Source organism: Balaenoptera acutorostrata, chromosome 9, assembly GCF_949987535.1.
Source record: "Balaenoptera acutorostrata chromosome 9, mBalAcu1.1, whole genome shotgun sequence".
Classification (NCBI taxonomy): Eukaryota; Metazoa; Chordata; class Mammalia; order Artiodactyla; family Balaenopteridae; genus Balaenoptera; species Balaenoptera acutorostrata.
In genome coordinates, this window is record NC_080072.1 from 32223698 (window position 1) to 32250920 (window position 27223).

General features: G+C 38.7%; 1 protein-coding gene across 3 annotated transcripts in view; it reads right to left on the reverse strand.

Annotated features, from left to right (window-relative positions):
* BBOX1 (gamma-butyrobetaine hydroxylase 1) overlaps positions 1–26193 on the reverse strand; it is an 81242-nt gene extending 55049 nt beyond the window's left edge. The window contains exons 1-4 of one of the 3 annotated variants that reach the window (XM_028166208.2): positions 26038–26193; positions 19607–19860; positions 18269–18383; positions 181–379 (exon numbers count right to left, since the gene is read on the reverse strand). In XM_028166208.2, coding sequence (XP_028022009.2) covers positions 181–379; positions 18269–18383; positions 19607–19825 — 533 coding nt within the window. In that variant the 5' untranslated portion in view covers positions 19826–19860; positions 26038–26193. Of the gene's footprint in view, positions 1–180; positions 380–18268; positions 18384–19606; positions 20011–26037 lie in introns of all 3 variants that reach the window. The other 2 variants (XM_007180988.3, XM_007180987.3) reach the window with 2 other exon arrangements.
* Between the last annotated feature and the right edge of the window lie 1030 nt (positions 26194–27223).

Sequence of the window (27223 nt, forward strand, 5' to 3'; positions counted from 1 at the left end):
GTCTTTGGCGTCTGACGTCATTCCAGTCATTCTCAGAGAAATCCCACTTTTAGATTCTCATCTGACTTCCTGTCAAGACATTGTGGAAATTTCTATATCATCAATCAAAAGAGTCCCCTGTCTGGGAAGTATATCAAACCCTATATATGATGGCAGAATACCAACTATTTGGTGACTCACCCATAAAATGTGAGATAAAGGAAACCAATCCTTTTCCCAAGTTTTAAAACTTCTCCTCGTTTGTCAGATGCTCCTGTGAGTCGCACTATGCCGACTTTCTTGAGCCTGGAGAGCCACCTGTATGCATGCTCATCATCTTTTAAAACAGCTTCAAAATCCAGAGTAGGTAGCTGGAACTCTGAGCCCCAGTACTGACATTCTGTGAATTAAGAAAAAGAAGAAACCAGATGGGATTGCACTGTTTTTAACATACAGTGAGAACCTCAGAGAAGGGACTAGTTCATTGAAGCTGACCTTTGTTCTATCATGGAATTGATTAAATTTCAGTCATATTAGAAATGCCCAAGTTACCAGCTCTTCTTCCCTGATCCCAAGCCAGTCTACTCTATGCTTTCTGCCTACAACCGTGGAAGACCCATGACAGGTATTCACTATAACACATTTGTCAGGAGAATGTTGTTTAGCTTGTGATGGCTCTTGATGCATATGTCCTTAGGGCTTCTCTGCCTGGACATTGCTTAGAAATAGCCTTGAAATATTGTGTATTTTAACAGCCAAGTTATATTGCTCAATTCCAAATAGAGATAAAATCAGAATCACGTGCTAGAACAGCATATGCCTATCCCTGGGGGTCGGGGTGAGAAGTGTTTGCCATGGTAGGAACTCTCCTTCTTCCTCTTATTTTACCTGATAAGAAGCTTTCTCTAGGGTCAACTTGTTCACAGGAGTCAGCAAAAGCTGTCCATGGGGAGGAAAAGATGAAAGTTGTGCTCATGGCATGCACAAACACTTTGGTGACAATGCCACATGAGATAAAGTCAAATGCCTTTCTTTGTTTTCTGATTCCTCATGATTTATTACTCATAAAAATGTTTACTTGAAAAAACAGAAAGGAAAACAAATGTAGAAAATAATTTGCTTACAAACCAGGCTCTCTCAAAGGAGGTAGAACACAGAGGAAACATAATTTTGCCAAGGAAAATAACTCAGATATTAATAATTGCATTCAGCAAAGACCCCTCTAGCTAATCCACTTGATTTCTTCATTTTGGGGGAAAGAATTTGCCTTAGGAAGGCAAGCCTTCCTAACAAGTGACGGAATGAGGACTTATGATCTCAAAATCATCCTGTGCAATGCCTCCTTTTTCTAACTGGGAAATATACGTCATGTTACAGAAAACAACCCCAGAGCCTCCAGTTTAAGATAAAAGATCGGGTCAGTGTTCCCTTGTAGTAGTTGTAGATTGGAAATCATTTCTTCTTTGATGTCAGCATGGCTGTTTCTGCAGAACCAGGGATTTCTTAGGAGTCAGATGTTGGTTTAGTAGTAGCAAAGATACTTACAGGTGCAGGAAGCCACTTCCTTATCTCCTACCAGCGAGTTGCATGAGGACATTCACAGAGATGAGTAGGTGTGTGTTGGGGCAGGGCAGGGGGAAGAACTAATCAGATTATAAACACATATATTGCCAAAGTTTGCATAATATTGCATAATGCATAATGAGGCAGAATTTTCAGGGCCTAAATTGCAAACTCTAAATGAGTCCTCCCTAGTGGCTGCATTCATTATTTTGGACAATGTTAATATTCTTCAGTATTGAATACATTCCACAGGCCCAAGTGACTTACTGTATCTTCTCAGGAAGTCGAGTTTATATTCAGCCACTGGTTCCTAATTTCTGTTTTAACTCTTCTCTCTGTGGGACTAACCATAACTGAAAGAACTATAGCCATTTCTGTTCCTTTTTTTTTCAGTGTTGCTTATCAAGTGCTTTTAGAGAAAAACCTTAGAATTTACTATTAAACCAAGTCAGCTTGGCAAAGAGAAGCAGGTCAGCACATGGGCCAGAGCAAGTTGGCTAAAGCGATAACAATGGGGTGTGAAGGGTTTGGGATATAAGCATAATTTTTTTTGGAGGGTGTATGGTGTAAAATACAGGTTCTTGGTCTTCCTTGATTCTATTAGCTACCCAATAATTATTTGTTGGTGTATTTTTTCAATAAGTCTAATATTTTACCATGTCGTGAGACACTGTGATAGGCAGTAGGTTTTCAGGAACTCATAGTCTATGGGAGACTTGGACACGGAAACTGACAATTAAAACATAATATGGTAGATGCTATAGTTGAAGTACGTTCGGGATACCATGGAGATATCAGATCTTCTGATCCCTTACCTAATGCTCCTTCTACGATGCCAGCTGCTCTTTTATATGCATGAAGTTCCTCAGGTCTGTCCCTCGTGCCTCAGCTATTTCTTCTGAAATCAAAGTTGGTTTTATGGGCCCAGCGCGGTTCTGCTGCACCACTCTGCTCTCTAACAAGAGTTGGCTTTATATGAAAGAGCTTCTGTTCAAAGGGGCAATCTATTTGATTTTGTTTTGAATATTGGATTATATGGTTGTTTGCTTTGCCACTCCCATTTTCCCTTTGCATTTACAGTCTCCAGATTGTAATATCTGATACTAATCAAAAAGGTCTGTGAAAAGAAGGTGATAAATATCATAAATATTGCTTATTGGCTACCTAGCTAGAAAAGTCATTTGGCTTCCAGTTAAGAGAAAAATTTCCTGGGCAAAATATCAGTGTTAACGACATAATAAATCCCTATCTCCTCTTTCCAAAGCTTACACCTAAGTAGACTACACCCAGAAACTTAAAAACTATTGAAAACAGCTTTAAGCTTGTTGAGCCCCAGATGAAAGTTATAGGTCCATAGAGTGTTAGAGGTAGATGAGAGGTGGAGACTCATCTTGCATTTTCACATTGGCTTTAGGATTTCCCATCACCATGGGTTCTTATTATTGAATAAAAAGATCATCTAGACTACAGCTGAGGATTCTCCTAGTTCTTGGGCACTGTGATGATCTGGCCAAGGGCAAATTTTTCATTCCTGTGTAGACTGTTAGATGGATTAGCTACGATCTACATGGCCATCTATAGCAATGTGTTTTCTTTATTACAAAGGGTTAAGTAATTAATTGATGAGACTTTGTTATAATATTTAAAAGAAAAAAAATTTTGTCCTGTTGAGAGCAAACCAGCCTGGAGAGATAGTATGGTCTAGACTGCAATATTGTCAAATAGAACAGATGAAGGAAATATTCTCTATCTGTACCATCCAGTATCATAGCTACTAATAACATGTGGCTATTGAGACTTGGCATGTGGCTAGTGGAACGAAGGAACTAAATGTTTTTCCTTCATTTAATTCAACTGATTTAAATTTAAACTTAAGTAGCCACATATCACTGATACTGTATGAAACAGGACATGAATAGAATAAAGAACATGGAGCTAAAGAGGCCTGGGTTTGAGTCACTGTCTTGCTTCTTACCAGCTTGTTTCCTTATCTTTTCGCTGATCCTCCATCTCTTAATTTATAAAATAACCATACTTATATTTACCTTGCAGGTCATATGTTGACCATGCAACGAGATTATGCAAGGAGCTTGGTACAGTGCCTGGCACATAGTAGACTAATAATAATAATAATAATAATAATATTAATATATTAGTTAATATTTGCTGAATACTTTCTAGGTGTCAGGCACAGTGCTAGGTGCTCTCCATACCTTATTTCTTTTAATGTCCATAATAAATATATGCGATAGATACTTTCAGTATTCCCATGTTACAGAGAAGGGAACAGAGATCCAAGTCTTTCAGCTAATGATTTGCAGAGCTAGTTAGGCAAATTCAGGTGACTAATTCCAAAGTCTGTAATTTCAACAACTACACAGAAAATAAACATTTAATGCCTTGAAATACTGTGGTTACATGTATTCTTAAGTCCTATGTCTGAATGTCCACAGCTTATTCTATCCCTTACAAAGGAAATCTACTTTCTAGACGAAAAAGAAAGCAGGGCAAGTTACAATTAGGAACACTTTGTCTGGACATGTTCAAGCATGAGTGTTTAAAGATAAACCTTGGCTCCCAGTCAGGATTTTAAATGCAGAAAAAGCTTTATGACTAGGTTTCATGGCACAACTCTTTGACAACATTGCTATTCATTGCTTTTGTGAAATGAACCAAGGCTTAAAAATCAGCTAGCTTCTTTTTTTAAATTTATGCCAGTATATGTCAGTGATCCATGCCAGTCTGGTTTTACTTAAGGCCTTTATCACTTTCCAGAGAGTTTTGGTGACTGTGTAGCAGGGAAATGTAATAAATAGAGATGTAAAAAACACTTTCACAAGATGCAAATATTTTCAAAACTTTTGTATTTTGAGCATTTTGTGGATTCAAGAAGGCTCTGCTAAGGGCACACACTATATACATCTATATATAATTATAGCATATTTTAATGAATTTTTGTTTCTACATGACTCATTTTCCCATTATAGAATAACACACACACACACACACACACACGCTCTCAAACACACATGCACATACACACATGATATTCTTTGTTTTAAAAATACAAAATGAGTTAGATTCTTTTAATAAATTTGTTACTCTCTACATGTGTAAAATTAACCATATTCACACAAAGACTCAGTATAAAGCTCAGTATAAGGCTGTTAATATCATACATAGCATAGTCTGTACTATAAATAATTTCAAATTCATAGGATTTTACTATCAGGAGTTGGTCACAATACCTTTTAAGTTCTACAGAGTTTACAGTTTTCCAACTATAGCTCCTATTTTGGTGTGCCTTGGCAGGAGCTTTGAAAAAATCAGTGACCAAGGGCCACAACCCATCACAGGATCTGTGTCCTAATACGAGCCACTCACAGACTCAGTTATGCCAATTGTGAGTTTCAGAGACAGCACTATGACTAGCCAGTTTCCAAATTCATCAAAACATCCCCAATATAAAATACTCCAACTTTCCGGGAGAAATAAACTACATCTTCTTAATAAATCCACCAGTAAGATCATTCTATGATTTCTGCACAGAAACTTTGACATTGAAAAAGTAATTTAGAAGCATTTTCCCAGTCTCCCCCCAACTGCAAAACATCACTACTGGGGACCATAAGAAAACATGTTGGCCTAGAGTAAATCATTTGTTAGGTGAATACATTAAAAGAAAAGTTAAATTTCACACTTGGGTCTGGAAACATAAACAGTATGGAAAATGACGGAATATTTAAGGCATGAACCACCTTTTCTAATTTAACTTATGGCCTTACTAATAAATACTTCCTTGAACATGTGCTTCACACATCATAAAATTTATGAACAGGCTGCACGCTGGCTTTCAAGAAACCATTTGTACAAGGCTTCCTTTTCAGGATTAAGCCTCACATTCCTGGATCCTGAGTTGTATTTCAAAAAAGGAAAAGACACAAAGAAGCTCTTCAGTTAAAGATTCATGAGTACAGCATGCAGGGTTGCAATGTGTTATTTCAAGAGTTTAGGACCTTCTGTCTACCTGCACGGAACTGTGCTATTGGCTCTGAAACAGCTAATCTCATGTGCTGAGGATCAGCTGATTGCTTACTATCTTTTCCTATAAATATCTTGCAGGGGCCCAGCCATAATCAAAACCTGACCCCCAAATTTTGGGACTTTGATTCTCTTCTCTGCACTAAGGAAATCCTGCCCTCTTTGGAAATTATTTTACCTCTTGTCTAGTGAACTCGAAACACCTTTCAAGATTCTGGTCACTTGTTCTTTTTTAGATTGAGATCTTCCAGAAGCTGACCTTGAGATGAGGATTTGAGTGCAAGCGATTTACTAAGGAGGTGTCCCTGGAGGCACCAATAGGAGGTGGGGAAGTGAGAAAGGGAAGGGGGCCTCTGGAAGGTGTTTTAATGAACGGGTTACTGCTTTTGCAGTTGGGGCTCAGCCCTGCTGGACCTCATGGAAACACTGTAGACTCTACTCAGATACAGAGTTGTCCCACCCAGGGGCAAGGAAGCTGAGATGCAGAGGCCCCCCCCACCTACCCCTTATTGGTTGAGAGCTGCTTCTGGGCGTTCACTCCTTGGCCATTCTGGCCTTCCCTGTGTGTTGGCCAAGCATGCTCCCTCAGGCAGAGAGAACCCTCCAGGAGCTTGCCAATCTTGCAATAGCAAACTGTTGGCAAGTATGGGAAGAGTGCTGAGGAGGTCTGATGGGGCAGTGACAGCCTCTGCAATGCCCTCCTTCAGGATCTCCAAGACTGGGTTAGATGGCTATCTTCTGTGATCCCCAGCACCAATACACACCTCAGACCCTGTGCTCACCACCTTATGCTGAAAGGATCTTTCACTTACTCCACACGTAGAAAGTCTGGCTTTGCGAAAGAGGTTGCACTGGTGAATAAAAATAGATGTGATTGCTGCCCTTGGGGTGGAAAAAGTGAATAAACAAGGAAGCAAACAAATAAATACATAAAAATAAACGTTGTAGCAAGTGTCGTGGGTGTAACGAATGGGGTATATTGACAAATAATCATTGGGAGTGGGCTGGGGAAATTATTTGTTTGGACATGGCAGATAAGAAAGGTGTAACTGAAAAGAAGCTGTTTAAGCCACATCCTGAGAGGTGAGAGAAGCCAGTCGCGCAAAGGGCAGGGAAAGTGTCTAAGAAGGAAAGACAGTAGGAAGAGGGGTGATCTCTTAGATTGTTGGAGGAACTCAAAGTCACTGAAGCTAGGACCCATGAGACAAAGAGGTGGGTGTCGCAGATGAAGGGAAAAAGTAAGCAAGTGTGGGTCAGGCAGGTCCTTATCTTTCTCTCTTTTCCACTGGACTGTATGATCCTTGCAAACTATAGAGATCCTGTTGCTTATCTTTATTTCCTCACCACTGTTGCCCCCTTACTCTTCCTCCCCCTGGTATATAGCCCAGGGCTTGCACCCAGTAGATTTTCAGAAAACTGCTATGTTCTGTATCCTAAACAAATCTTAGCTTATTTCCTAATGATGACTGGAAACAAGAAGCAACCCTTGAAAAAGCAGTGTTTGAGCACACTTTAGTATTTTAAAAGATGGAGAAATCCATAAAACCTTTCCTCTAGGTGCTAATCCCACCAAACTTGAAAAGTCTCCCTGAGAACATACAAAAGATGCTTCTACACAAGTTTACGTTGCTTGAAAGAAGAGAAACACATTTTTGTTTTGAACTATTAAGTACCCGGTAATATATATATGCTCAGCCCTATGACAAGAGTGACGATTTAGTTGGAAAAAACAAGAACTCATGAAATAATGAAGCAGCACTAAAGGGGAGTGTGTGAAAAACACTTGAAAAAATGAGAGTGAACACTTATTGGACATTTATAATTCCAGGCACCCTTCTAAGCACTTTACATGGAGTGATGCCTGTAATCCTCACAACAACCCCATAATAAAGGTTCTATATTATTCCCCCTTTATAGATTAGACAGGCATCAGGATCATACCTAAGTTATGCAACATCACACAGCTAATATATGTCAGAGCTGGGATACCCACACGAAGAACTAGACTCTGGATGTTCAGAAAAAAATTTGTTAAAGGATAACAAACACCAAAGGATGTTGAGAAGGGAGATTATTATCTCAGACTTCCTTGGAATTGGCAGGACTAACAGAAAATTCAGTTTCACCCTCTGTCCTTGTTGTGACTATCCCCTCTGACATCTCTCAAATGGTTATAGAACACCCTCTTGATGGCTTTTAATTCCAGAGCACACGCCTCCCTATGGCCCATCCTGGTTCCAGACAGCTCCAATCAACACAATCTTCTTCCTTATGCAGAGGCACATCTACCTCTGTCACCTGCTTTTAGGCACTAATTCTGTGCTCCAGAATCACACAGAATATGGCAGTCTTGGAGATGTGTATAAAGACAGTCACTGAGCTAAGTTTTTCTTTCCAAGGCTAAATAGTCTCTTTCTGTCTCATATTTTTCATGTTTTATGGCTCCCAAGCCCTGCACTACCCTCTCTGCTCTCCTCTGGATGATGTTTTCAAGTTTGCTGATGTCCCACAACAGCCTGGGCATCTCAGGTCAGACATTATACTACAGGTGTGCCAGCACGGTGGGCTTGCTACTATATTTTTACTCAGGCAGCCTAAATCTAATTAACCTTGTTTTGGCAGTCTCAAGTCTGTTGACGCATATTAACTTTTCAGTCAACCAAAATGTGTAAGAATTCCTCCTCAGCCAAGTTTCCGAAGCTAGTTCACTGAGAACATACTAAGCACATATAGAGTTGAGGATGTGGGTCCAATTTGATAGGGACTTTGTGTCAAAATTCATAACTCAAGGTTTGAAGGTGACAGATTTGGATTCAAAACTGAATTCTGATACTTTCCGTCTACAAGACCTTCAGAAAGTGATGCATTCTCTCAGTTCAATTTCTTCATCTGGAAAATACAGAGTTAAACAACCTGCAGGGTTGTTGGGAAATTTAAATGAGATGATACCTAGAAAGAACTTGACATTGTATACTTAATTAAATCTGCACTTGACCCAGAGCAGCTGAACATGGCTGGAGGAAAACATACCATGATGACCGATTTTATTGCACACCCATTAATCTATAGTTAACTCTATCTCATACTCCCCTAGCTGACTGTTTCTCACGTTCCCTGTCCTCAAACTTCCCACACTTCCTCCTCCTACTCATGCTTAGCTGATAACTTTGCTTCCTATTTCAGTAAAAAATTAGAAGGACTCAGAAGAGACTTCCATACACCCCATCGCCACATCGACCAACCTGCCTGTGTCCAAGTCCTTATGGCCACTTGATTTAATGTAGATAAATTTGTAAATTTCGTGATCCCTTTCTCTACCAAAATGTAAACTCCTTACAGATAAATTCTACCTCTGTTTTGTTCATCACTGCATTCCCAGTACCTAGAACAGCGGCTGGTACATAGCTGACACTCATTAAGTACTTGCTGAATAAATATAATGCATGGAAGATGTTCAATAAATGGTACCTGTTATTAATATTAGCGATTTCGCTGGGTTCCAATTGTCTAGTGGGGATGACAGTCAAATACACCGACACTGACCCTTCAGTGCGATAATTGCAGCGACACAAAAAGAGTAGCCGGCACAAATTGCTGCAAGCACATAGAAGAGATGGAGGATGATAGAAAGGGATTCAGTGAAGCAGGTGTTCTTCAGTCAAATCTTGGCTCTGTTACTTCTTTGTCTCTTTGATTTTGGACTAGTTACTTACTTTTAACAGCCTTATTTTCCTCATGTGTAAACTGGTTACAGTGATGTTGCCTTTGTAAAGTTGTTGCTAGGATTAAATAGAGTAATACATATTAAGCATTGAGCTCTGTGACTGGCATATAGCAATGCTTTAAAGATATGAAGAAGGAAGACTGGCAAAGGAGTAGGGGAAGAGGAAGGGGAGGAAGAGGGCGTATGATGTTGGTAGTTCAGATGGAGGGTTGGTGGTGGAGATAGTGAGATGTGGATGGATTCTGGATTGTTTTGGTAATAGGGCTAGTAGATTTTCTTGACACACTGGGTGTGTAGTATAAGGGATAATGAGGAGTCTAGGATGATCCTGCTGCCTGAGAGATGGGGTTGCCATCAACTGAGATGGGAACGACTATGTGTGAAACAGGATTATCTAAGACCATCTGCTCCCATCAGAGGATTCACCTTTTCTCTGGTTTTCCTCATTTTTTCTTATTGCTCCAAGTAAATCACTTTATAAATCTCCTTTTTGGTTGTCCATCATATACTGTGCTTGACCAATTTGTTCTGGGCTAGAAACTTTCATCATGTCTCAGTGAAGTTAGAGTTGAGAGACTCTGCTTCCTCCTTGCATGAGCACACTGTTCTCTTTAGATACCTTTCCTCTGTCTGCCTTATTCATATTATCTGTTTTCTATATGGTGATGGGACTGCATCTAGATGGGTCTGGAATTTTTTTCATCCAGGTATCTAGGTTTGTACATGAAATATATCTACTGAGTGATGGTATTTTCATCTGTAGTGATCCTTAACTAACTAGTAGATAACTCACCACTTTTCCCCAAGTTTGCTGATCATCCCAGCTTCAGTAAACATTTTTACAGCACTGATTGGAATTAGGGTCATAGTTGACCAGTCTTTTCATTGCCTTCCTTAGTATTATTTAAAGGAAACTATCTGTCAGGTAGGTAAAAATTTGGCCCAGACTTCAAACCAATGTCTGAGGAACTAAAATCCTTTTCGTGGCAATAATTCACCTCTGAGTCACTCTCAAGTGTTTAATCGGGATTATAACATGATTATTCATCAAGTAAGGGGAACTCATGCATAAGAGGTGATCATGCCACTGTTGTTTCTCTCTCCTATCCTTACCTAAATGCTCTTTACTATGCCTCTGCTATGTTCATGGCTCTCTAAGTAGAAGGAGAAGGGGAGGGAAAGGACCTAACAGGGTTTGAGCATCCACAGTGTGGCAGGCACTGAGCTAAGCAAAGTACTTACATTTTCCCATTTTTTCTTCACATCCTGGAGCTGAGAGGCATTGCCTCTTTTACATATGGAAAAAGTAAGAGTCAGATCATTTATGACACCAGGTCAAGTTCACAGAGCAGAAAGTCAAAGCCCCTCTGCTGACTCCAAAACTGTTCTCCTTTCGAAACACTGTGTTGTTTCACGGGGGGAAGCACTTTCCTAGCAGACCACATTCTTTCACTTCTTCTCCTAATGAATTCTAACAAAATTCTTTTAGAAAAATATATATGCTTCCATTGTTATATTATAGCTTTGCATTTTAGTGTTACCAGTGAAATTATGTCCATTTCCTGGGCTTGCTTTCTTTCTGGCCTTTATTTTGTAGTTTGACTTGGGGATAAATATAAATATAGGGTAGGTTGGTAAAGGGCTTCTTTGGGATGTGAGTTGGACCTTGCAGGATGGAAAGGTGAAGTTTGGCCAGACAGAAAGAATAGAATAAGTGATCTGAGAAACTAACGGAGTTTGGACAAAAGTAAGAATCCACATGCTTGCTGAGGGGGCACTTGATTGTGGGATGATTAGAAAGTCCCAGGGAAGACTTTGGACTTTACTGTGCTGCAGTGAAACACCAGAGCCAGGGGGGAAGAAAGATGATGGTGGGCATCGGGAAGATTACCCTGCAGAGTTGTGCAAGCTGGGAGTGAACACAGAGGCCATGTTATTTCAGTAATTCAGGTGTGAGATAACAAAAGGCTTCCACTAAGTTGTTGGCAAGAAGGACAACCTATACAACTTTTTCCCCCTAAAACCTTTTGAATGTCAGTCTTCTCTGGGCAAACAGGCGATGTACATGGAAGCTTGACAGCTAATGGAAAAAAGGAGAAAGAATTTTACTAATAGGATTCTACATTTTTTTGTTTCATATGTTTCATTGAACAGTAAACATATACTGTTCAAGAAGTTCAAGAAGCCTCTCAAGGCTGTTCTCTGTAGTTATTTACAACTGCTTTTAAGGGAAACTTGTGAAGATGAAGTGAGTTAATATGTAAAGTGAGACATTGTTTTTCTCTCAACATGGTGCTACTCAAGGTGATAAGTAGGTACCATCATGCAGTTAAAGATTTAGGGGCATAGACAGGTTAAGTAAATTGCTCAAGATCACAGACCTAGAAAGACCTAAGTTCAAGAGCACTTTTAATTTCAGTGCTACACTGCTCTTTTGATTAAGAGCAAAGTTACAGATTGAGAAAAATACAGAATTTTGAGGAAAAGAATAAAGTTAGAGGATTCATTCAATGGAGCAGTGATTAAAAATTATTTATCTAATTTGCTCAGCTAGATATTAGGCAAATACACAGAATGGGTAAATAGCAACATCAAAATTCTTTTTAAAAATCAATTTTTTTCCTACAGGGATAGAAAACTTTAAAAAGAAATTAAAAATCAGTGTTTTCCATGGGCATATTTGAAAGTTTGGGAATGGAATCTTAAGGGAGAAATTTAAGTACGATGAAGATATCTACTATCCCAAAACTATAGTTGTTCTGCTGTGTTCTGTCATCTTGAAGAACAAAGTAGAACCAGAAGTGAGAAGTAATTGCTTATAACTTATGTGTAGGTTTGGTAAAAGTGAAGCCAGCATATAAAGCAATCCAACTTTACTTCTTGAAATTGCCACACTTTGGAATTTTCTGAATTTATAAATTCTAAATTTGCAGTCCAATTGCCAATGTTATAAAACTTATTCCTGGGCTGCAAGAAAAAGTAAGTCTTGTTTGTGAGAAATGGAAGTTCTTCACTCACTGAAAAAAGCCCACTCTACCCTGTTTGAAAAGAAAAAGGAAGGAAAAGAAATAAATTTACTTTAGTGTAACTCTAGAAATTACTTTTCCAAGAGTAAAAAAAGTTGGTATATTTTTCTTAATTTTTGATGTGGTAAGTATACTGAAAAAATATGAAAAGGGAATACAACATAATAATTCTTCCTTAAAATAGATTTGTTTTAGGTTCTCAAAAATATCCTCAAACTTTTTCAAGTCTTTTAAAGATATCAGCTTTTGAAGACACCAGCTTTTCAAAATACTATTTCGCACTAACATTGGATGATGACATGATACTTTGTTTTATGAAGTTGTTAAGTAATAAAAAATGATTTTTTAAAAAGAATATAATTAATGTTTCTTAAATTATAAAAAGTAATAGATGTAGTACACAGGCCTTTTTTCCCCAGTATTTCTGTAATGTATCTAGTTGTAAAATAGACATCTTTAATATTGGGTTGGACAAAACGTTTGTTCGGGTTTTCTATAACATCTTATGAAAAACCCGAACAAACTTTTTGGCCAACCCAATACTTATCTCTGAGTATGTGGTTATGTATTTTCTAATTGGAGGTATGGATGGAGATGAGAAAAGGCAAAAGAAAAAGGATTTGACCTAGAGTTTACAAGTGGAATCAAAAACTAGGCAGATGGCTGTGGGAACAACCTGCAGATTCGGGGCCTCTGCTGGGTACACAGCACTTCAGGGTACTTCCCAGGCTGTGAATCTCCCATCTTGTACTCACTGACTCACAGTCCATGGAGGGATATTAGACCCTTTACATATTACACCCATGTTTACCAAGTACAATGCAGAAACTGAGTGGGATAAATGATATGTAATTCAGAAAAGAACAAGACACATTGGAAGACATCACTATGGCACAGAGAAAAAGTGAAGCAAAATATGCATTTGTAAACTCACAAGCATTTAAGATACCTGTATTCGTTTCATCAAAACCCCAAAGACATTTCTCTGAAAGTCAATAGGTTCATTTCACATATGGCAGGCAAAGTAGAATACAGACTTGCTTCTTAAACTTACAAAGACTTTGAACCATTCTCCCACCTGTGCATCAGATAGTGTGAGCCTGGATGACTTCAGGGAAGGAATTTTTATAAGGTCTTTCTTGGGAAGGGAATGTATTTTGGTATGTGACATGGTGAATTGATTGCTCTAATGCAGCTGATTTAACAGAGCTCTTCTGAAGCCATTCTGACCTGGCAGTTCTGATACAGTTGGAACATTCTAAGGCAGCTTGAAACAAACAAACTCCCAGTCCTTTTTATAATTACCAAGTAATATGTGAAACAAATGCCCTCACCCATCCCTGACGTGCACTGCAGATTCCCACCTCTAGGGGTTTAAGAAAGGCAGAAGAATGGGGCAAAGCTTAGGGACATGGGTGCAATATTACATGGGAGTTAGGCATGTTTATTGTGTACATTACTTGTTAATTTTTTTAAAAGATAGTGATTTTTTCTCTTTTGGAAAATTTCTGTAAAAATAGCCTGGGTACCAAACCAATTCTGTTCTTTGCACTATAATAGAAAGCTTCATCTTCAACGAAACACATGCCATCTGTAAGAAAGGGGGAGCTCTGTTTTTTGTTTTTTGTTTTTCACCATGTGCAAGGCACAGAGATCTTAGAGGGACCTTATATCTCCTTGAGAGTTTTCACTCCTCTTGTGGCATATTCCTTTTGAAACAAAGGAGGGAGTCATAGCTATGCACCGAAGGGTTGTAGTCTGATAAAGTACACAGGTGAAGACTTACTCTGCTAAAGTGGGGCATATTGAAACGAGGGGAAATATCCTTCTCTGACCGTGCAATGTACTCACTCCCTGCACTGCTGAGAAAACTGAGCAGACCACTTCCATAGAACAAAAGATTTTCTTCAAATTACCACATTTTAAATCTTAATTTGCAATGACAAATACTATTGATGTCAGAGAATAATATACAAACATTTCAGTACCAATTCAAGGAGATAGATAGGAAAACAAGCATTCATTCTGCCTCTGAGTGTTAATAAGAAGAACAGATATTTAGGTTCATATATATAAGATCATGCTATGGATTGATTTTTTTTCCCATTTTAGTCTTATCAATTTTATTTTGGGAATTTTGCATCATGAAGTTAGTCACAAAAAATGAGTGTATAATTATGTCAATTTCACATGGAGGCTAAAAAACAATTACATTAAAAAATCTTCGTATTTCCAATGTTTTATTAAAGTCTTCCATTTCATCCACCTATCTGGAAACATTCACATGTGAGGCTTCAACAGTCTGGTTTTAAATTGGTAGAGATTAGAGGGCCGGCAACCTCCTGTCCTCCAGGTCAATATATGTTTCTCTTGAGTACAAATTCTACCCCCATCCTCTCTGCTACTTCCCTAGTTTAAGTTCTTAATGGCTCTTACAGGACGATTTCTAGGCCATGCTATGGTTACCCTGCTCCCAGGCACTCCCCACGCCAATCCATCCAGCACAGATGACCATGACCAAGACCTTTCTACAGCACAGCACTGATCACTTCACCGTCTTTAGTAAGATAAGTACAAACCAAGAACCAAAGGGGTACACTGGAGGGGGAGAGAATGCATCAAGAGAAAAAGGAAGCTAAGAAGACATTCACAACCTTGTAGGCATTTACGAAATTATATGCATTTGGTAAAAATCAGAAAGATACAACTCTGAAAATATAAAATGCATCCTAAAGAAAATAAGTAAAGCAATCTTCTTAAACTTATAAAAACCTTAAACTCATTTCTCTGGAATTTTAGGAAGAGAATCAGCCTGAGAAACTAATGGAAGGAAACATACTTGACCTCTGTGCTGAGCAAACTTCCTTGCCTAAGGGTTTAGGGCTAAGCTTCTTAGTAGGGTACTTAAGCCACTTCCTTCCTTGTTGCCTAACAATTTTAACTTCACCCATATTTTAAACTAATTGCAGTTTCCTACACCTACCCTGCTCTTTTATGCTTCTCTGATTTTCTACATGCCCTTTTCTCTGTTGAGAATTTCCTTTCCTTCTATCTTTGTCTGACAGATCCTTCAAAACCCAGCTCAAGTATTAGCTCTTATTTGAGTCCCATTTCCTTGTCTCTTCAGAGTCCTTCTACATTCTAGTTAACCTTCTATGCACTTTCATGTACTTAAAATGATGTACTATACTTATTTGTTTCCATGGCTAGTGTCCCCTCCTAGACTGGATAAATCCTCTAGGGCAGAATCCATGTCTTTTTAAAACTCGGTATTTCCTTACAGCTTCTCACACAAGATAGGTGCGCGATATACGTGCAGTTGAATAGAAATTTATGACGGAATAATCATTACCAATGCCTTCTTTCCAGCTGTGGCTGTCCCATGACAAAAGTTTTTTTCTGGCTGATGTTTTTTTCATTTTTGAGTTCAACATCTAGTGCCAAGTGAAGATCAAGTAAAAGTGATCTGCATCTTGACGCCAGATTTTAAAAGTCTTTCCTCACTCTAAGGAAAGAGCAGCAGAGGAAACATTGCCACTGAAGACTAAAAACAAAATTCTTTGAGAAATGTAACTGAGTTTGTTTACTTGTTCTGAGTATGAATGTTTGAAAATATGCAATGGCAGGGAAATAAGGTGTCAAATTCTACAGGCAAAAAGCCATAGAAGCAATATTTCAAAAATGGTCCATTAATTTCTTCTTTCACCTACCAACTGCACAGCTTGAGAATATATTTTCAAAATCTGATCTTGTTTTAAACCATTAAAATAGTTTCCGTTGTCTAAATAGCAGCCAGTCCTCCTTATATTATTCATGATTGCAGCCTGTCAGTGTGACTAGTTTTTTCCACTGTTTAACTGAATGTAGTATCATTTCCATCCTGCTACTGCCTGATAGTACTGAGAAATGTAAGCTATAAAACTGAACTCATCAAGAAATATTAATGGAGGAGGTGGCCGTATACTTTTACAATGCTTAAAAGCATAAGCTGTAATAATAAAAAGTTGGCTTTTATTCCCTGAAATAATCAAAAGAAGAACTCGAAGGAAATTAGAGTAAAATCCAATGGGATTACAAAATTAGGGCAGAGTTAAGGAAAAATATTTTGAGTACCAGAAGAAATCTAAAATAAATAAAAAATAATAATATACTTGTGATATTGCTATTTGACCCAGACAGTTGCCACTCAGTTTTGTAATTGAAGACTCTTTGAAGAATTTAGCAAAGCACTCACTGGGGGAAGGCAGGAAAAACATCTTTCCCTGGATATCCATCTGGATTCCACCAGCTAGCTGGACTAGATAAAGAGGAAAATGGATTCCTGGTGGTTTAGACAGAAAGCACTAGAGCAAAACATTGTCAGTTGTCAGAATGTTGAGATTAAGAGAATGGAGGAAGCTAGCTCTTGATAAGACTGGACTATGCTTGAACAGGAAGGGGACCACGTCATACCCTATTGATAACCATGGGACAAGGTGAAGCTGTGGGGCTCAAGTTGGCTATTTAGTAACATCTCCACACCCAGTAAACTGTTGTAAGTCTAACATTGAAAACCATGCGGTTACCACACATGTTTGAGAATTTCAGATTTGAAAGGAGTAAGGTAAAATCTCTATCTTGGTGTATGACCCAGAAATCCCAGAAGAGGTGTGTGTAAAATCCAACAAGGCTGGTCAGTTGCCCAAAGGGACAGTGGTCCAATATATCTGGTAAACAGCGGAAAAGAATGTTCAGCGAAAGTTGGCTTGTTAGTATGTTTGTAGAAGTCAAGGTTCTAGTAAATACATATGAATCAGCATGTTTTCAGAATTTGAAAACATGAATTTGTGGACCTTTGACCCACATCATCTTATGACACAAATCTTCAAAATACACAGAGGGCAAGGTATTAATACTTCCCACTTCTCCCCAGCACCTCTGTTTGAGTTGTATTACTGTGTATCTCCAAAAAGTCGTATTTAAAAAATAACTTTTTATCTATATTAAGTATTTACTTTGTCTCTCAGTCTTCTTCATAGAGAACAGACTCATAGTTGCCAAGGGGAAAGTGGAAGAAGGATGGAGTGGGAGTTTGGGTTTAGCAGATGCAAACTGTTATATATAGGATGGATAAGCAACAAGGCCCTTCCATATAGCACAGGGAACTATATTCAATATCCTGTGATAAACCATAATGGAAAAGAATATAAAAAAGAATGTATATATATATGTATAACTGAATCACTTTGCTGTACAGCAGAAATTAACACAACATTGTAAATCAACCATACTTCAATAAAAAAAGAAAAAAGACTGAAAGGAAATTTTAAAAAAACCAACAAAGAATAAAGTCTTCCTTTTCGACTGAATCTGTCTACTGGAGATTTTCTGAATGTTTCTGTGTTCACAGATTCCCTTGGGAATTCATATAAACTCTCCCCAAGCAATTTGCTGTGCACAAGCCTGACTCACATACACACACACACACACACACACACACGCTCACATGCACACTCAATGTTGTCAATGTTGTGTATATCATTTCATGAGGTTCATGGATCACATAGTTTTATGTGATGCCAGGTTAGGAATTTCTGCCTTGTTGATTTTGTGTGGTTCTGGCCTTAGATAAAATTATTAAGGGCAAGTCTGCCTCCGGTTCATCCTGCTCCTTTGCAGGGAACACTTATGGAGTGTTTACAGTGTGCCAGTTTTTGTGTTAGATGACAAGGATAAATATTTGCTGCGTTTCTTTTCTTTCTGTCTCTTTAGAATGTCTAGAACTGCTCTATGTTTCTTCCCATCTCTACCTACATGATCTGTGTTGGTAAATCATTAAACGTTCCACATAAATTACAATAATATTTTAACCAAAGCACAAGGGTTTTAATTTGTTTCTGAGCAAATTTCTTACCGGACAAGTTTTAAAGGACATTGAAGATCATAGCAAGGTTACCTGGCAAAAACAATTCTCTCTGGAGTTTTTCTCTGGCCTGCTGTGAAAAGCATCTTTTCTTCAGCCAATCAGCTTCATATTCACTGTAGTGGTCGTTTGGCCACGTGATATGAACCTTACAATACAGAAAGCAAATATCACGTAAACGTATGTTATGCTTCTACGTACTTTGGTTCTCCACTCTTGCTGTTTCTGAATGTTATTTAAGGTTATCAGGGAATCGAATTAGCCCTTGCTCTTTTTTCTTTCTGTTTTTTAACTTATATACTCACAGGCATAGAATAAGCTTTTGGAAAACAAGGAAACTGAAAGCCAAGGGGATACAGCTGAGATCTGAGGCCCTTTAAAAATCACAAAGAAATAAAACCTGGCTAGATCTGAGTTCTTGTTCTATATTCTGAAAACCTGTGGTCCCTAAACTTTCTGTGATGACTTGAAGTTAGAGATCAATTAATATTCCTGCCAAGAGTGTCAGAAATAGTAATGATGATGAGGAGGCAGATAGTAATAGTAAGAATAACACCATTTTGAGTGTATACTATACAATGAGCACTATAAATATAACCCACTTAGTCCTCATACAACTTGAGGGAGAAGCAATAACTAATATTCACCTTTTTCAGGTGAGCAAAGTAAGAGGAAATAACACGTCTAAGGTCCCACAGCTAGCAAGCAGCGAACCCTGGGGGTAAAGTCCTTAATTCCAGATGGAGACAGGAGTGGGAGAGGAGGACCTTGCTGGTCACACTTGCTCTTCTGATAACTATCTTGGCAAATTTGGAAGAGAGAAACACAGGGTGAGGCCACACCTAGTTTGTGGTTTTGACAGCTACGCTCTCAGGAATCCCATACAAAGCCTTACACATTTACTCACGAATTTGACTAAAAATACTCATCAATACAAGTTTTTGAGTGCTCACCATATGCCAGCCACATGCTAAGATTTTTACCCGTATTAGCTCATTGAATCTTCACATCATCTCTAGGAACAAATTTTGTTAGTATCCCTCGTTTCTAGATGAGTAAACTGAAGCCCAGGGGCATTCCTTTTATTAGAGACATAGTTTGATTGTGCCTTCAAGGCTGCCACTCACTGAAGGAATAATGAGCCACACTGTACATTTTATTAAAAATAATAGCAGTAGTAATAAAAATAGTAATAATAATAGCAGAAGCTTCCATTCAGTAAGCATGTGGACTTTGCACCAAGGACTATGCAATCACGGTTTTACATATAAAATATGATCAAATAAAATATAATTCATTATGTAAATTATTGGAGACTAGTTCCTTTATTTAAGGTGAGAGAGAAGGGAGAGATAATTTAGAGATAGTTACCTTTTTCCTGTCAAACGTCAAGTCTTTGATACCGATGTTCACATCAAGAGCTTCGATGAGAAGTTTCCGTGCTTTTGCAGAATCCAGGTAGCAGTCGGGACACTGACAGTTGTCCCTCAGCCAAACAGCGGGGTAGACAGACTCTGCACCATCCTGCCAGAGGATTCGCATCAAATGAGCCCCATCCAGCGCTTCTGCCTTTTGGATGGCACAGTGCATGTTTCTGGTCCTTGAGGGTAAATCTTGTCAGCTACCTGCTATGACAAATCAGTGTTAAAAGGACTCTCAGGAAGATCGGCTCTGAACTTGACTTCAGTTCAAATGGACTCTGGCTTCTGCTATTTGCTTGAGTTTGCGGTTTCACTTATCAATGCTAGGACCTTTGTTCTGATGAATTTCATGAGCTGTAAACAGAAACACAGTGACTAAAAGTAAACAAGATAAACGTGCTGAGTCAGTATCCAGATGAAAAGAATTCCTTGTTTTTCTCACAGTAATTTTAGATAATAAGTTCAGAACCAATGACACAGGCACTTTTATGTTTGCATAAAAGCTCTGGAAATTTTTTAAGGGAGAAAAATACTCCACAAATTGAAAGTGTAATAATCAAACCTGTGCTATTTTAACTGATGCCCAAGTACACTGGCTCCAGCCAAACTAAATATTTTCTATTGTTCAACCTCCATACTTTCAAATCTCGGTTCCTTGGCTCATTCTGTCCCCATTGCTTGGGATGACCTTTCACAAACTTTTCTTTTCATGAGCCAACCTATCTGCATCCAGATGATCTGACAAAATAGAGGCTTAAATAAGCAAGGAGTTTACTTTTCTTGTGTGAAAAGAAGTCCCAACATGACTGTCCAGTAATGGTAATGTGATTTCACAGAACCATGGGAAGCCCAGGCTACTGGTAGATTTTCTCCTTCTACTTCTTGCCTCATGTTTGCAAAATGACTGCTGCATCACCGATACCACATCTACATTCCAGAGAGGAAGAAGAGAAAAGGGAAAACATCATGTGGCAGCTAAGTCTACCTCATTTTTAAACATTTCCCCATCTAGCGACTTCCAAGTATATTTCACTGACCAGAATTATATCACAATCTAACCTTAGCTACAAGGGAAGTTGGGAAACATAGCTGTTTACTAGACACATGCTTGCTCTGCAGAAATCAATGTTTTATTAGTGAGGAAGGAAAATAAGATAGAATTAATATGCATTCAGCAGCATTGATCACATCCTTTAAGACTTACTCATATAGACATCTTTAAGGAGGCGTTTTGGAGACTTTCAGACAACTATCAATGCCATTTGTGCCCAGTCTTCCTTATTTTTTGTTTACTTTCATAATTATCTCACTTTTTTTTTGAGGTCTGAAACTTCATGGTGATCTTTGTATCCTCTAGTGCACACATAGAAGATATTTAATATATATTTGAATGATAACTCTAGCTTTACATATGAGGAGGAAAAATAGAACTCTATTCTGTATTTAAGTAAGATTGTATCTACTGAAGTAAAAGCATGACTTACATAACTTGATCAAAGACAGGCAAACTACTGCCTGTGGGCCAGAAGTTTTTGTACAGCCCATGAGGTAAGAATAGCTTCTACATTCTTATAAGGTTTGAAAAAATAAAACAAGAACATGTGACAGGAAATGTATACAGCCTGCAGAGCCAAAAAATATAATATTTGCCCTTTTACAGAAAATATTTGCCAACCTCTGAGCTAGAGAAAAATTTACTATGTTTACTTTTTTTGTTCTTATGTGTTATATGCTATTTAAGGGTCTGGTTATATTATCCCAAATTAACTGGAACCATCACTGCCCAGTGAAAAATCTATGGCAATTACCCAAGTAAACAGCAGGAGAAAGAGGTTGGGGAATATCAGAATACAGATGATACCATCTTAAGTTCTCCCAAGGAGTAAGACAATTAAGGAAAAAAATCCTTCTTATTTTTATCATTAAACTTTCATGTGTATCAGTGTATATGCTAAGCTTAACTCATTGTCAATAAAGTGTTTATTAATGAGCTTGAAAATGTCTTGGTAGAAAGGATTTTTATAAGTTTCACACATTGAATATTTTTTTAACATTTTTATTGGTGTATAATTGCTTTACAATGGTGTGTTAGTTTCTGCTTTATAACAAAGTGAATCAGCTATACATATACATATATCCCCATACCCCCTCCCTCTTGCGTCTCCCTCCCACCCTCCCTATCCCACCCCTCTAGGTGGTCACAAAGCACCGAGCAGATCTCCCTGTGCTATGTGGCTGCTTCCCACTAGCTATCTGTTTTACATTTGGTAGTGTATATATGTCCATGCCACTCTCTCACTTCATCCTAGCTTACCCTTCCCCCTCCCCTTGTCCTCAAGTCCATTCTCTATGTCTGTTTCTTTATTCCTGTCCTGCCCCTAGGTTCTTCAGAACCTTTTTTTTTTTTTTAGATTCCATATATATGTGTTAGCATATGGTATTTGTTTCTCTCTTTCTGACTTACTTCACTCTGTATGACAGACTCTAGGTCCATCCACCTCACTACAAATAGCTCAATTTCGTTGCTTTTTATGGCTGAGTAATATTCCATTGTATATATGGGCCACATCTTCTTTATTCATTCATCTGTCGATGGACACTTAGGTTGCTTCCATGTCCTGGCCATTGTAAATAGAGCTGCAATGAACATTGCGGTACAGGACTCTTTTTGAATTATGCTTTTCTCAGGGTATATGCCCAGTAGTGGGATTGCTGGGTCGTAACACATTGAATTCTTAATGGATACATTGTTTGAAGGGTGCATCTCCTACCACCATAAATTCTGTTCTGTACGTAACTTGGCACTGTGCCAAGTCCCACTAACTGTTGAAGCGATCACACCGATAGATGTATCTGCACTAACAGACACTAACTACAATCCAACCTTCCTTTTTAGGCTTTCTCTCTCTTTTTTCTTTATTTTTCTTCTTCTGCCTAGCAAATTTGAACTGGAGAGGGAAAGTGCATTCCCAGGTATTAGGGGAACCTGAGACTCTTCCCCCGAGCCCTCCTGAAATGGATGTTCTGAGGAGGGTATAGAGCACATCAGGAGGGTGGTTGATGGAGGCTGCCTGAGGCACCTGGGAGAGGGTGGAAGAACTGGAAAGACCTGGGTGTTGCTGAAGTTAAATTGTTTGGGTATCTATGAAGGAACTTGGTGGGTTATTTCTACACTTCACAATTCCTTTCTCAACTTCATGACAAATGTGAATGGTAATCCAAACAAAAGCAGGGAGCAATGGGAAAATAGTTTCTTCCACTTTTCTTGATTTATTTAAAGCTGTATTGGGGCAAATGGGCTGAAAATTTAAACAGGAAGAAACCATCAAGGATCATCAGAACTTGAAAGCAGATTCTTCATGAAAATGAATAGGCCTGTACGTGTGTGTGATTTGTTGCAATCTGTTTTTCAATTTGACTTGTTAAAATTGAGCCCTGTTAGGGAGATCAGCTCAGAGCTTTGTGACCACCGAGAGGGGTGGGGTAGGGAGGGTGGGAGGGAGATGCAAGAGGGAGGGGATATGGGGATATAGGTATAAATATAGCTGATTCACTTTGTTATACAGCAAAAACTAACACAACATTGTAAAGCAATTATACTTCAATAAAGATGTTAAAAAAAAATTGAGCCCTGTTGAAGCATAATGACCATTTAGTTATTTGATAAACTATTGTGTTTCTCTGAAGAAAAGAGAAAAAAAGAAAAAGAAAAAGTTTGATGCTCCTTGATATGTATATATTATCTATCTCAGTGTGACCTTTTTGCTGAATTAAAGAGGGCCTATAAAATGAAAATGTTTATTTATTTTATACTTAACTATTCTGCTTATTATTCACAATTATAATTTAGTTTATGAAATATCAGCTTGACTTTTGTGGGAGGAAGTAGTTTTACCTGTCCTGGAAAATAGACCTTGGATTGGGGTCAGGGGGGATTACTATCTGATGGGACAGATTTCTTTTAATTTCATCCCATCACTTGATGTGTATGTGTTATTGTTGTTTTCCTTCCTAACTCACTTACCATATTTTTCCCTTTCAGAGTTATGGAAGTGTGTTTGGCACTCCTGTTTTGCACAACTAAATTGTTTTAGAGATTATCTTACTGAAGCCATGGGTGTGATTTTTGTCATCTTTAAAATTTTATAAACTCAAATTTTGTCAGCTGGTTTGGAAAATCAAGAAAGTAGCTCTGAAAGTTATTTTATGTATTGATCTTGGAAATAAAAGAAACTTAGAACTAGAACTCTCAGAGCTGGAAAGAAACAATCTTCAATATCACTGGGTTAAGTGGCCTCTTTTTTTATGCAAGGAAAGTGGAAGCTCAGAGATGTTGGGTATGATTTGTCCAAGCACATACTGCTGGCTAGTAGGAGAGGTTGTCCCAAACCTGGATTTGCCAGTCCAGTACACACATAGAAAGTGAACAACTTCTGGTTCTATACAACAGAGTGCAAAAATTCCTCAAATGCGAATTACAACTAATTTTGAATCAGAGGTTTTAGTTAGGATTCTCAGGAAGTTGATGTAGAAACTGCATAGTTACTATATATAAAATTAAAATTGCTGGAGATTAATAATATACACCTGAGAAGGCTGATTCATCTACTAGATTACTCACCCTCCAAAATAAAAGGCTGTCATTTTTGGACTGATTTTTATAATGGAAGACCAGATAGAGTGGACTCATGTTATCAAATGTCAGGATCTGTTAATATCTATTTTCTCTTCCTCTGGTGAGTCATCAGACTTGCTGTCATAGAATAGGAGTCTCTGTGTTTGACCTTCTGCTTTTAGGTATTAGGATCAAAAAAATGATCAAAATGCAAGAAACATGCAAATCATATGGGTGGGTGTGTGAGGTATATCACAAAACCATGTATTTAGCACTTTTTATGTTCTAGCTGCTCTAATGATGCTTTTGATTGCATAAATCTTATTTAATCCTCCAGAAAACACTGTGAGATCTGTGCCATCACTTCCCTTTTACAGATGATCTTAAGCTTCAAGAGGTAAAGAAACTGATTTGAAGGCAGAGGAAATAGAAATTGTGACCACTACACAGGACTACCTCATGGAGAATCTGTGGCTGAATAATTTTCCAGGCAATACCTTCAATTTACCAAAAAGGTACTATTAAAATAGCAGCTAACTCTCATGATTATTGGTTGTTGGTTGACCTCACCATCCGACATTTCATCATTGAAAGGAGAGGACAGGAAGAAGTTTTCAGACATTACACCATAAAGGCTTAAAATATTATTATTCCTTTATATACAACCTTTAACTCATAAAACTCAATTTCCACTTGGTAAGGTAGAAATTGACCAGACTGCATTTGTAGTGTGTGAACCTTAATATGGTTTGAATATATACATACTCTACTCATTACATTTGCTACCTAAGTCTTTTCAACTTTTAGAAGTTGTCGCTTTTTTTTCTCTAACTTGATTTAATAAGTGGCTGAGTTACTTAATAATTCATAAATATACTCTCATGGGAATAATGAATTCTATGAAGCCATTAGTAAAACTGGCTCATTCTCTTGAGTAGGTTTACCTTTCTGACTGATCCCTTATTTAAAGTACCACATTTTTTTTTTAAGTATCACATTTTATGCAAACACTTCCTTCCTAAATTATAAAAAGGAAATTTTTAGCTCCAATCTGGTGGCATTACTACATTCAGATTGAAACTCAAATTATCAATTCATTTGTTTACCAAGGTAAAACAGAGTACTGGGTCTAGATTTTAAGGAGGTTTCTAAATCTTTGAAACAGAACATATATTCATTATGAGAAATTCTATGTTTTCAAATAAAATCAATTCAAAATACCTGTCATATGTCTTCTTGAGCTATATTCAGGAAGCAAAATAATTGAAAGAGGGCACAATAGCCTTAATTGACCAATATTCTAAAAAAGCATGTTACATTCAGTTTGGGGGCTTAACAAAGGGCCAAGCTATAATATACAGTCACTTTCTTTGGGCTGGGTTGTGGATTAGTTAGTGAACATTTCCAATTTCCAGCCAGAACCCTCCCTCCCCCATCACCCAGTCTACTTTTTAGACAGTATCCTCTCTGTGCCCTCTGTATGCTTCCTGAATCAGCTTAGGGACTGCAAAATAATTTGACTACTAGACTAAGCCAAACATAATTGGGAAAAGGAAGTGCCAAGAAGCAATCAGATCCACTGCATTCCAAAATCAAGCCTATTCCTAATGCCTGATGGACCATCCCCATCTCAGCCCACATGGCTGTGAGATACATGTGACTGGATTTCCAATTGGATACTCCCCCCCAACCCCACCCCCACCCCCAATCCGTAGACCCGAATCCACAAGCTCTTCAAAATAAGGGAAAGTTGAGCTCAATTATACCTGTTCTCAGATGTGCGTTGTGTGCCAAGTCATGCGAAATTTACCAAGGAAAGAAAACATCAGCTTTGATCTTCAACGTCCTTTGGGCAGAGAGCCTCCTGATGCCCGTCACCTTCCAGATATATCTGCCCCCAGTTTCCCTACGTCTGATGTAGTGCTCTGACTTGGAAGCCTTCCTGCTCCTGGCAGCTCCACTGCTGCCCTGCCCCCAGACACAGCTGAGGTTTGCAAATGAGGCAGGATGTCCCAATCTGAAGGTGTAGCAACTGCTGAAGGGAGCTTGGAGATTAAACAAACAAACAAAAAAAGTAAAGAGCTTTTATGGCCTAGAGGAGAAGGAGTTAGAAAGAGAAAATACTTAAACTTCTACTAGTGCCTAAAACCACAAAACCCCAGGACTCAGTGCAATGCATTGCCATAGTTAGAATCTTTCCTGGTAGAAGGAGAACAGTTCTCACTTGTCTTACCTCCTGCCGCTGAGCCAGCAGCAGCAAGTGAAGGAACTCCTTTACTCCTGTCTCACCTGTTCACAGCAGCAGCTTTATTGTTGAAAAACGCACTTGGAGAAAAGACATTGAGATGCACGTTTAACAGGGAGGAGCTACTAGCTCCCACCTGAGCAGAGACGAGGTGATATCTCGGTGCCCATGGAATATTCCATATGAGTCTCTTTGGAGGGAGCTTGACTAGTTCTCAGGGGCTAGTAGGAAGGTTGGGATGGTCCCCCCTGAGCCCGATGCCCTCCTTTCTCTGCCGCTTTGGCTGGAGTGAACAGTAACGGCCAGAGAGCATGGGGCTTTTCTGAAGGCACCTGGTTGCCAAGTGACTTGACTCCCAACACACAGCCCTTAGGGCAACAAAAGGGAAAGGCCAGGGTGGGCAGCCTGCCAGGGACCCAGAGCCTGGCTTCCGGACCTTCAGTAGGTGCGTGCCTGGTGCAGGGGGAGGGCTGGTGGGCAAGTCTCAAGTCCTAGTTCTTAACGGGGGTCCAGATTCCAGTAAAAGAAGGTCTGCAGGTGGCAACTGAAGTCCAGGAAAGTGACCTATGAGCCCTCTGCCCTCCTCCCACCAAACACCACCCTTCCCAGGAAGACACCCAAAGAGCCTCCGCCCACAACTTGTTGATTCTTGCCTGAAGGACTCCACAGCTGTGAGACCCAGACAGGCAGCCACAAAAGAGCTAATG